Raw genomic sequence first — 12260 nt, 5'->3', positions numbered from 1 at the left:
ATCAAAAATGTGCTCCTTTGTACAGTATACTACTACTTAACAGTACGAAGCTGTGTGACAATAAGTAACTGTTCCCTTGGGGGGAAAAAGAATTGCAAAGGAATTTCTGTCATCTATGTATGTATCTGATTTGATCCTCACAACTACCCTAGAAGGTAGGTGCTGTTACTGTCCCATCTTTACAGATGAGGAAACTGAGGCTCAGATTAAGTGAGTTGCCCAGGGTTACACGGCTATTAAGTATCTGAGACAGAATTCAAACTCAGATCTTCCAACATTTTACCCACTATGTTATATATGTCAATATTTGGGGAAAGTTTAAGAGCTATATCAAAATAACAGACTCCACTTTAAATGGTTAACATTTATCAGTAAATATTTCAGCCTCATTCATAGTATTAGATATTGAGATGATTGGCAAGGGGTGCCATTCATAATGCTTTGTTCACATACCCAGTAATCTATTCTATCCTGCTTTTCTCTATATAAGTGACATTATGATAAATTTTCTTGTTATCTTTCCCCTTTTTGAAAGCTTTTCTTAAAAATCTCTATTCCAAAATCTCTTAATTATAATATTAACTATTTTCCATACTGGAGTAGTTTTTTTTTCTTCTTCATGTTTTGAACAGATGTAATGTATTCAACTATTTAGTTTACAAATAACTACCAGTGGAGTTTAGTGTAATCTCCTATAATCTCACAGAATTGCAAAATTTGAGAGTCAGGGCTGAAGTGTTCCGACCTATACACAAAAGGAATTACCTATATAACAGCCTTGATTAGTGGTCACTTACATTGCCCAATCTCCAATTTCAGTTCCAAAATAATCTTCCAGTCGTTTCAAGGAATCCTAAATAAAGCTGGTAGATTATATTTTTAGCAAATACTAGGTTATGTGAATAACTTATTTAAAAAATAATTTGTATTATGTATTAAATGTGTGACTATCTTAGATAGAATTAGATCTATGGTTAATGATGAGGCCTTGTTGGTTTTTATCGTCCTGCTTGACAGAGCATTTTTGCACATGTCACAAGCTAAATTGACTAATGATCTTCAGTTAGATGGATGATCTTTAAAACAGTAACTCATAGGCCTCTTATGAATTAATGTTAACCATAATGTTCTAAGGATATAACAATAATAATAATAACAGTGTGCATTTATATAGCACCTACTGTCTGCCAGGCACTGTGCTTAGCACCTTACAAGTATTATTTCACTTAATCCTTACCCAAGCCTGGGTGGTAGGTGCTATTATTAATATTCCCATTTTACAGTTGAAGAAACCCAAGCAGATGTGTTAAATGACCTGCCCAAGGTCACACAGCTAGTAAGTGTGAGGCCATAATTTGAACTTAGGACTTATTGACTTCAGTCCTAGCACTCTAGTCACTGTGCTACCTGGCTGCCTAGGTGTAGTCTTCCACATTCTCTCTCCCCTTAGTCTGCTAAGAGAAAGCACCATTACTTAATGTGTTAGTAATCCGTTTGTAATTTATTGCTCATTCTAGGTATTCCTCCTGTTTTTCAGATTGTCAGCATTTGAACAGACCACATCATGCGTGAGTACAAGCTAGTGGTCCTTGGTTCAGGAGGCGTGGGGAAGTCTGCTTTGGTGAGTTAATCATCTAACTAGAAAGCATAACCCTGGTAATAAATAAGTTTTATAAATGCACATTGATATATGATAGCTATATAACAATGATCACCATAAAGCAAGAGGGAAAGATGTTTTTGTTTGTTGTTTTAACCAAGAGCTCTTACCTTACAGTAGACTAAATGATTCAAACACTATAACAGTTTTTAAAAATGAATTCAAATTAAGAGCTAGGGACACATATCTCTATTGAATAAATGAATGAACAAAAAGCATGTTTAACCTTTATGTGCCAAACACTGTGCTAAGCACAAAGGCAAAAGAGTTCCTGTCCTCAAGGAGCTTACATTCTAATAATGGCAGCATCTAGTGGGACAGAAGCTAGCATGGGTCTTGGAGCCTGGAAGACTGGGATTTGAATTCTGCCTCAGACACTAACTGTGTGATTAGGGGACAAGTCTCTTAACCTCTTTGAGCCTCAGTGTCTTCTTTTGTAAAATGGAGATAGTAATAGGACCTATCTAACAGGGTTGTTGTGAGGATCAAATGAGATCACACAAAGTGCTTTGTAAACCTTAAAGTGCTATTTAAATGCTAACTGCTATTACTAGAGAGAGACATGTTACACATAGAGGGAATCGGTTGTCGTGGATGTGCATATTGGTTTGGAAAGTTGCAGGGACTGGTGAAGGGAACCGTCGAGAGTAAGCTGACACGGTGGCAATATTGATTTGAGTTTTGTTTAGAACTTGAAGAGGCAAGGTTGGACAGAGAGGATGTGCGGTGCAGCAGTGCAGCTGGCTAGAAGACATCCGTGGGGGTGAGAGAGTTAGAATGGAGCTTGCTTGGAGCTGCCCTGTGAGGCACTCACCATCAGGGTAGCAGGGCTCCATGCCTGGGGAGAACTCTGGAGCTGCTGAGAAGTTTAAGTCTTCCATGACTGAGTCTGTTGTGCGAAGCAATACAGTGAGACATTCTAGTCGATAAGAATAACAAGATAATGGATACACCAGTTCTATACAATAATGCTGCATAGCTCACTAGTGTTATTAGGGAATCAGGTATGCTTAAATAAAGGTCATGGTGCTTATTGCTTTAAGTACTGACATTGTTAAAGCCTTTTTTGGCTTTCTAAATAGTTTTTCCCTTCCTTGTTGTCAGCTGTCATGTCTTGTTGCTGTTAGTGCATCTTTCTCCACCATCTTGCTGTTTTGCTCTTTCTGACTGACACCCACTATAGGCTGGAAAATTAGGTAGCTAAGCTCATCTGAAATGTGTTTGAATAAATAGACCGTGGAGTTGGCGGGGGGCGGGGGGGGGTTCCTTGTGAGTAAAATACATTCTATTTAGTTCATAGACTTTGTAACATAACAGTAGTGGTTGGCCTTTGTATACTGTTGTAAGATTATAAGATGTTTTTCATAGGAAACTATGAGATAGGCAGTATATTTTGCTCATCTTACAGGGAAGAAAACTGAGGCTCAGAGATGTGGCATAACTTGCCAGGGCATATAGCTAGTTAGGGCCCATGCCTAGATTTGAGTTCTGGTCTTCCTTACTTAAATTCACCCTTTCCAGTATTCCTTGCTGCCTCTCAATTTATTTTGGCTGCCTCGAGGCCTTTTTCACTTGTTTTCTGGTTCTTGGCTGTATTCTAGGTAGTGATGTTGCAAGAGAATTCATGTTACTGTGCTCTACTGGGGGTGGGAGAGAAACACATAGAGGCAAACAGGGAAAGACAAAACCATGAGGTTAGAGTTAGGGATTGGGGTTTTTATGGAGCAACATCCTCATTTTATTCCTATATAGTACAAACTCATAAAGGTATTGAAAGCTATTTTGCATTTTCACAACTGTAGTCATAAATGGTGTATTACCTCTTGGTACTTGCCAAGTAGACCTAGATAAATTAAACTGAATGATGGATCAGTTTTTTGAGTGGGAGGTTCCCTATGCCTAGTAATCATTCTTGGAACATGAACAACATAGATTTGAGGTGAGATTGTAGTGGCACCTATATAAAATATATTAGTTTTATGTAACCGTTTCTGATAGTACAGTAAGTGATGGAAATCAATTGAGCTCACACTGTTTGTGCAACAGAGAGTGGGAGTTTCTGTATTGTGCATGGGAATGTGGTCAGCCCTCCAGTCCCAAGACAGAATAGGAACTTAAAGTAGAAGAAATGGGAATTGAAGGCCTTGAAAGTCTCCTACTTTTGTTTTGCACTGCTTTCCTCTTCCTAAGTGTGATTAAGTTCTAGTAGATGATCTTTGTGGCATTTTATAAAAAGGATGTTATATGTCCTAGAAAGTAGATTGCTGCTTTTATACCTTCATTCTTCATAGGTTAAAATCTGGTATATACATAAAAAATTTCCTTAAAATAAGTATGTTATCTTTAGGGAACAGGCAGGATGGAAGGAATACCTGGATGTTGAAATATTTTCAATGGCTTGGCGTGTAGTAGAGAGAACTTCTTTTATAGCAAAGAGTTGACACCCAAACATCTGGAGCAACTAAAGGAGCACCACGGAAGAAAGCCAGAGACCTGAGGAGGATGCCTTGATGCAGTGTGATTGGTCAGTTTATCACATGGAAATAAGCAAGTTTCCACTTGTCTGGTAATGTCTACGATTCATTCTTAAACTGAAGTCTGCAAACGTGGAAGAAGCCGCAGGAGACTGAAGAGAGGACAGCAATGAAGAGAAGCCTAGAGAAAATAAGTGAGATTAGTAGATTGTCCATGACACAGGAAAGAAGAAAAGCCATGCCAGAAAGACTGAAGAATGCAAGGATGAGGACAGGAACTATTTCATTTTTGTTTTTGCATATCCAGCACTATGCACCATGTCTTACATATAGTATATACTCTTGATAAAATTTTGACTGAAAGATAGAAAAGCTTGGCAGTTGGGGGTGATAAGTTGCTACCTTTACCTCAATTCTGGCATCCTTGAAGGCATAGGACACTTCTACTATGTGTTTTGGGAGGCATAGCCTCTTGTACTGCATCACAATGCTATTCTAGAGACATTCCACTGGGAGAGTGTTGCATTCATTTATAGTCCAACTCAAAATGGGTTGTGTTCTAAAAGTTTGTCTGAAGTCTATTGCTTGGAATTCAAAAACATTTCCCTGTAGAAATAAGTGATAGTTACTAGTTAGGTTCTTAGGCTAACTTACAATTAGCCTATTTAACCCAAAAAGTACCTCTGGAACATGCTCTTCCCTTTCCCTCCCCCCACACACCCAGGTAGTAGGGCCAGTAGTTCGCTTTCCACTTCACTCCTGTTTCCATGAACTTGAACAAATAAGTGTAGGTCTTCCCCTAACTCTCAACTCCCAGTTTCTTTGGCCTTGGCTGCAAGAGGAGAAGGAACACTCACTCTGGTGTGTGAGGACCTGGATTCAAATTCCATCTCTAATGCCTACTACCTGTGAGAAAAGTCTCTTAACCTCCCTGGGCCTCAGTTTCCTTCTCTGTGGTCTCTGAAGCCCTTTTAGCTCTAGATTTGTGAACCTGTGGTTTTGATTTAAAAGATAGCAATGATAAACTTCTCAGCAGTTTATGACAGACTCAGCAGTGGCTGCTAAGAGTATTTAAGGCCTGTAGTCCTAAAAAAATCTAAACATAAAATCTTAGACTGAGAGCTGAAAGTGATCTTAGTGGTTATCAAGTCCAGCCTTTTCAATTCAGATGAGGAATGTGAGACACAGAGAGGCTAAATAACTTTCATGGAGTCACACACCTAGTAAGTGTCTGAGATTTGAATCCAGGACTTCTGATTCCAAATCTAAAAGTCTATCAGATGCACTCATAATCAGATTTTAAAGTGAGAAGGAAGAAAAAATCCCATTTATGTCCACCAGTGAGATATCGTATGGAATAACTACAATGTAGGAGGCAGAATGGTACTAGTGCTAGTAAATTACAAGAAGGGAGCCAGCAAATACCTGTACATAATGCACAGAGTGTGGGTAATAAGTAAGGTGAACTGTTGATCCTAACAGAAAGAAGCAAGTGTGACCCTATAGGTACCATTGAACATTGATGGGATAACAATGTGACTAAAATAGTGTTCCAGAATAGTAAATTCAATTCAGAAGGAGCACGATAGGTAAAAGAGAAAGCAGACTCACTCATCCATCATCTTCTCTACACAGACACAGGCATTATATCGTACCGCAGGCTTGCCACCTCTCACCTAGGCTGTTACAGTGATGGCTTTGTGAGGATAGAGAAGGCTGTGATAGATTGCAGAAGTAGATTTGAGGTGAGTATAAGGCAGAGGAAGGAGGTCATGGATGACTCCAGAGTTATGAATCTAAGTAATTAGGAGGATGGTAATGCCCTCGAGAAATACGGACATTTGGAAGAGGAGCAGTTAGATTAGGAGGAAAGATGATAGCTTCTGTTTTATTGAGATTGAAGTGCTTTTAAGTCATCTGGGAGGAAGACAGCCAACGTGCTGTGGATGTGGAACTTAGGACTTCAGTGGAGGAATCAAGACTGGCCACATAAATGTGGGTGTCATTTTCATTGAAGTGATACTTGAACCAGTAGGAGCTGATAATATACCTGCCCTAAAGGGCAGGAGGAGATGGGTGATAATACAGAGCCTGAAAAGGAAAAGTCAGGCAAATAGGTGAAGTAGGAAAGAACATTGGCATTAAAGCAGGAAGAGAAAGTGTCAGAAGGAGGAAGTGATCAGCAGTATCAAAAAGCTACAAATAGATCAAGGAGAATGAGGACTAATGAAAAAAGGTGATAAGATTTAATATTTAGGAGAATGTTGGTAACCTTAGAGACAAGTTTCTATCAATTGGTGGGTCCAGAAACCAGATCTCAAGGAGTTGAGAAGTTGGGCTTGAAGAAGTGGGTGCAAGAAGCATAGAGAATCCTTTCTAGGAGTTTGACAATGAAAGGAAGAAAGAGGAAATAGCTTGAAGGGAGGGTAGGGTCAAGTAAAGGTTATTTTTTGTTTGTTTTTTAGAGAATAGATCTGGGCTCAAATTCAAATTCCATTACCTCATTACTTTGGGCAAGTCACTTACCTCTGCTGTTTTCTTCATCTGTAAAATGACTGCTTTAAAAAATCTGTAAAATGCATGCTTTAAAGCCAGTCGGTAGTAAGAAATTGATGATTAGAGGGAGTGAAATGATAGATGGGTGAGACAAGTTGCTGGAATAAAGAGGAAAGATTAAAATTGAGGGCATAGGTAGAGAAATCGACCTTAGCAAGAAGGGCCACTTCATCAGTTAGCAGGAAAGGATAGGTAGAAATTAGCTTGGTTTTTAGTTAAGGAATGGGGGAAAAGAAAAGGACCCAATTAATAAACTTTCATTAAGTGCCTACTGTGTGCCAGGAAAAGCAAGCCTTATACAGGATAAGTAGGAAATAATAAACAGAGGAAAGGCCCTAGAATTAAAAGGGGTTTGATAATGCAGGGAGTTAGCTGGAAAGATAATGAATTCATTTTTAGACATATTGAGTTTAAGATGTCTACTGGATATCTGGATATCCTGTTTGAGTTGTCTGAAAGGCAATTTAGAGATGTGAGATCGGAGGTCAGGAAAGAGATTGGGACAGAATGGCTAGATTTGAGAATCATCAGCATAGAGATGATAATTAAATCCATGGGAGCTTGTGAGATCACCGAGTAAAGTGGTATAGGAGAAGAGAAGAGGGCCGAGGACTGAACATGTGGAATACCTCATGTTAGAGGGTATGATCTGGAAGAGGATCCAGCAAAGGAGACAGAAAAGGAGCAATCAGATAGGTAGGATGAGAACCAAGAGAGAGTAGTGTCCTGAAAATCTAGACAGAAGATAGTATCATGGAAAAGAGAGTCATCAGCAGTGTCAGAGACTGCAGAAGAGGTAAAAGAGAATGGGAATTGAGAAAAGGCCATTGGATTTAGCAATTAAGAGATCATTAGTAACTTTGCAGAGGGCAGTTAGGTGAAATGAGGTTAGAAGCTGAATTATACGGGGTTAAGAAGATATTGGGAGGAGAGAAAGTGGAGGCATCTATCATAGACAACCTTTTTAAGTTTAGCTACAATGGGCAGAAAAGATGTAGGATGACAGTGAGGATCAAATGAGTTTTTTGCAGGCTGGGCGAGTCATGAGCATGTTTAAAAGCAGTAGGAAATGAGCCAGGAGACAGGGAGAGATTGAAAATAAATCAAGAGTGGGTATGACAAAGGGGGCAATCTGTTAGAGGAGACAGGTGGGAATGAAATCATTTGAACAAGTAGAGGGGTTAGCCTTGATAGGAGTAAGATCACTTTATCATGTGAGATGGGATGAAGGAAGAAAGAGTGGCAGAGAAGGTACCTAAGTGATAGATGAAAGAAGAGGGAATTCATGGCTAATGCATTCAGTTTTTTTCTGTAAAGCATGAAGCCAGGTTCTCAGTAAGGTGGTGATGGGGAGCCAAAGAAGGTTTGAGGAGGGATGAAAAGGTTTGGAAGAGCTGCTTTGAGAGTGGGATATGAGTTGATAAGGAAGGTATAGTAGGATTGCCTAGCAGCAGTGAGGGCCCAGTCTTGAGGCTGTATAACATAAATTTGTAGTGGACCCAGTCAGAACAGGTGAGTGATTTTTTTTTCCCATCTTTTCTTAACAGCATGTATGTAGGAGTGAAGGTGGGAAATGGCGGGAGCGATGAGTGTTCCAAGACTGAGGCTTGACTGTACGTAATTGGCAATATGATAGGGGGTTAGGGATTCAAGAGAGGAAGACAGTGAAGAGTTAAATTGGTTCACCATGGGGTCAAGATTAAGAAAAGAGAAAGTGGTTAGTACCAGGCAGGTAGCTTGGGAGAGAATTGAAGGGTCAAAGAATTAAAGGTCCTGATATAAACAAAAACTAGGGTTTTATAGGGCAAGGTAGAAGGAGAGGTGAAAAGCCAATAGATTATTGTTGGAATAGGGGATTTTAGAATTCTTGAACATAGAGGTGGGATCTTCATCTGTGATGGCAAGATCAAGGATATGACTGTATATATGGCTGAGGTGAGGTAGAGGAAGAGAAGGTCATGGAAAATGGGTAAGCTGAGGAACTAGAAGTTTAGGGTGTTTGAAGGACAGTCAATATGTCCCTTTTCTCAATAAATTAGGAGATTAAAAATATCTTCCAAGTGGGGTAGAGAAAGTATTTGGGGGTTTGATAAGACTTGTAACAGCTAAGATAAATTAGGATAGAAAATCAAGAAAAAACAAATAGCAGTACTGTAGCAAAGTCTCGGTTGAAATTTGGTAACAAAGTATCAATGTGGTATCACTGTTGTCATTGACATTCATAGCTCAGGAGTCTAAGCAGAGAAGGTAGATGATGTGGGTATGTTGTAGAGAGGGTTCTTACTCATTTATGATTTGGACTAGAAAAGCTCCAAGGTCAATTCCAAGTCTGGAAGTCTGAAATTCAAGAATGGTAGTAGTGAGGAGCTGTGGTGGGATGTATCAGGATATCATTTTTGGGTATAATGCCTCACATTTCTTTCTTTTTAAAAGATATATTTTATTTATTTTATTTTTTACCAATTACATGTAAAAAAAAATTTAACATTCATTTTTAAAAAATTTTTCTGTTCCAAATTCTCTCCCTCTTTCCCTCCCCTCCTCCTCCCCTTGGGAAAGCAAGCAATATATGGATTATACAAGCAAAACATTTCCATATTAGCCATGTTGCAAAAGAAAACACACATGCACACAAAAACAAGATAAGTAAAGAAAGTGAAGAAAAGTAGGCTTTAATCTGCACTCAGTTCAACAGTTCTCTTTCTGGAGATGGGTAGCCTTTTAACATTTGTTTTTAAAACTTTGAGCTCCAAATTCTCTCTCTTCCGCTCTCCCCTTCCTCATTGAGAAGGCAAGCAATATTGGATCATTGGCTTGATCAGAGTAGCTGAGTCTTTCACAGTTGATCATACTTACAATATTGCTGTTACTGTGTACAAGTTTCTCTTGGTTTTGCTCACTTCACTTTGCATCAGCTCATACAAGTCTTCCCAGGTTTTTCTGAAAGCATCCTTCTTGTCGTTTCTTATAGCACAGTGGTATTCCATCACAATCATATACCACAGTTTGTTCAGCCATTCCCCAGTTAATGGGCATCCCCTCAGTTTCCATTTCTTTGCCACCACAAAAAAGAGCTACTGTAAAGATTTTTGTAAACATAGGTCCTTTTCCCATTTCTTTGACGTCTTTGGGATATAGACTAGTAGTGGTATTGCTGAGTCAAAGGGTATGCGCAGTTTTATAATTCTTGGGGTACAGTTCCAAATTGTTCTTCAGAATGGTTAGACTAGTTCACAACTCCACCAACAATGAATGCATTAATGTCCTGATTTTTCCACATCCCCTCCAGCATTTGTCATTTTCCCTTTCTGTCATTGTTAGCCAATCTGATAGGTGTGAGTCGTACCTCAGAATTGTTTTAATTTAATGCCTCACATTTTTTGATCCAAGAAGGCCCTTTAGGCACCCTCTTTCTCTTCTGAGGTACTATCTATACAGGGGCTGCTAGGTGGCACCGTGGATAGAGTGTTGGGCCTGGAGTCAGGAAGACTCATCTTCGTGAGTTCAGATCTGGCCTCAGACAGCTATGTGACCCTGGGCAAGTCACTTGCCCTCAGTTTCCTCATCTGTAAAATGAGCTGGAGAAGGAAGGGCAAACCACTTCAATATTTCTGCCAAGAAAACCCCAAATGGGGTCACAAAGAGTTGGACACAACTGAAAAACAAAAATCTGTACAGTGCTTAGCACAGTGCCTGGCACATATTACGTGCTTAATTAAGTGTTTATTCCCATCATTACCCTTCTTTACTGGGGGGGGTCTAAGAATTAACCTGTTTACATCGTTCCGTACTACTACCATATGTTGCTTCTGGACAAATTTTCTTTCCTCCTTTGGCTAACCATGGACTAGAACCACAGTGGCCTCCAACTCAAATGGAAATGGGGCCACTAAACCATGTATAAGGATCCCTGCAGACCATATAATGACTTAGAAAACCACATTAGCATTATCTATTTTAATATCTATTGTATTTTTGTTTTGTTACATATTTCCCAGTTACATTTTAATGTGGTTCGAGAGAATGCAACTTTGATACTTCTGAACTAGAACATGTTCTCATTCCTTGTCCCATAGCTTCCTGTCCTTGAAGTAGAAACACAACCATTCTGAGGTTTTCTAAGGGATATTGTAACTAGCTACTAGGGAGAAACAAATGATTAAAAATAACAGAGGGGAAAAGTCACAAAGTTTCAAGAAACCTCAAACTATCGTAATAAAAGTTATTCCTTATGTTTGTTAGATCTCAAATGGATTTAAGCCTTGATCTTTCTCTTGTATTTGGGCCCTCATCTTTCATATTTTTCTTTACAATTACATCTTCACCTTTATCCCATTTGCCCACCTTTTCCCGTTTTTTTATTCAGACTCCATAAGAAAGACAAAGGATAATATTATGTAGTACGAAAGAGCCCTAGATTCGGACTCATGGGACCTGGGCTCCAATTCCAGTCTTGATACCATAGTAACTTGGGCAAGTCATTTCACTTATTTGCTCTGTTTTCTCATTTGTAAAATGAGGAAACTGGACTAAATGATCTCTTAAGGGTCTGTCCTAGTTCTTACACTAAGTGGTTTTGGGAAGTCATTTAGTACAGCAGGTTCTAAAGTAAGATTTATCTATATCTCAGAGGAAAACAGACTCTATCTCCCTTTTTCCTAAAGGGAGGTTGTACCAAGCATTTTACCACAAGAGGCCTGGGGTGGAGAAGTAGTTTGAGAGACCTCATGGCATAGTGGAAGAATACTAGACTTAGCGCCAGAAAGACTCCTCAAATGTATCTCATCAGAGACACTGAAAATCTCTGTGTGACCGTGGACAAGTCACTTAACCCCTCTCCTTCTGAGTCCTCATCTGTAAAATAAGGTAATGTCTGTAGCACTTAGCTCAGAAGGTTGTTATGAGGATCAAATTAGAAAAGTTTTGTAAAGTCCTTTGTAAACTTTCAAGAACTATATAAATGATAGTTATAACCCAGTAGATCATGAGCTACTTGGTGGCAAGGACTTTCATTTTTGCCTTTGTGTCTCTAGCACGGTGCCAAGCATGCATAGATACTTAATACATTATGTCGAATTGAACTGATGAGAAGAGGATAGAGACACTACTGCTTGTACCAGAACTGCTCGGGGGATAGAGAGAGGAGAACCAGAGGAATGCCAGAGAAGAGAGAGTAACAAGCTAAGAAATTAATAGAATGTGTCTTCCTCTCCTCCCTCTTTTTCCATTTCATAGTACTGTAGCACTGCTATAGATCCCACACTACACTGGAACTTCTTCACCAAAGTGAAGAAGTGGGAAACAAGACTGGATGAGGTATTCAGGGCATTGGTGGTATCAGTAAAGGGAGAGAGTGAATTAGGAGAGGACAGCCTTAAACATTGTCATTGAGAAGGAAGGGGAGTTTAGATGACCACTTAGGAAATAGAGATGTTGGGAGGACGTGTTTAACAGTTTTGGCCCCAAATGTCTAAGGATATCCAGATAAAGAGTAAGAATCAAGTTCTACAGAGGCATTACTGTTGAATAAAGAAATTTGGGGAGTCATCAGTATAGAGTTGATCGTTGAA

General features: G+C 39.3%; 1 protein-coding gene across 2 annotated transcripts in view; it reads left to right on the top strand.

Moving 5' to 3' along the window:
• The window catches only part of RAP1A (RAP1A, member of RAS oncogene family), a 93254-nt gene that overhangs the window by 59926 nt on the left and 21068 nt on the right, over positions 1 to 12260 (top strand). For both annotated transcript variants that reach the window (XM_036768072.1, XM_036768071.1), the window contains exon 2: positions 1538 to 1621. In XM_036768072.1, coding sequence (XP_036623967.1) covers positions 1565 to 1621 — 57 coding nt within the window. In that variant the 5' untranslated portion in view covers positions 1538 to 1564. The remainder of the gene's footprint in view (positions 1 to 1537; positions 1622 to 12260) is intronic.

This window comes from Trichosurus vulpecula, chromosome 7 (assembly GCF_011100635.1).
Source record: "Trichosurus vulpecula isolate mTriVul1 chromosome 7, mTriVul1.pri, whole genome shotgun sequence".
Classification (NCBI taxonomy): Eukaryota; Metazoa; Chordata; class Mammalia; order Diprotodontia; family Phalangeridae; genus Trichosurus; species Trichosurus vulpecula.
Note: the sequence above shows the minus strand (reverse complement) of the source record. Positions and strands in the feature narration are given on the sequence as shown.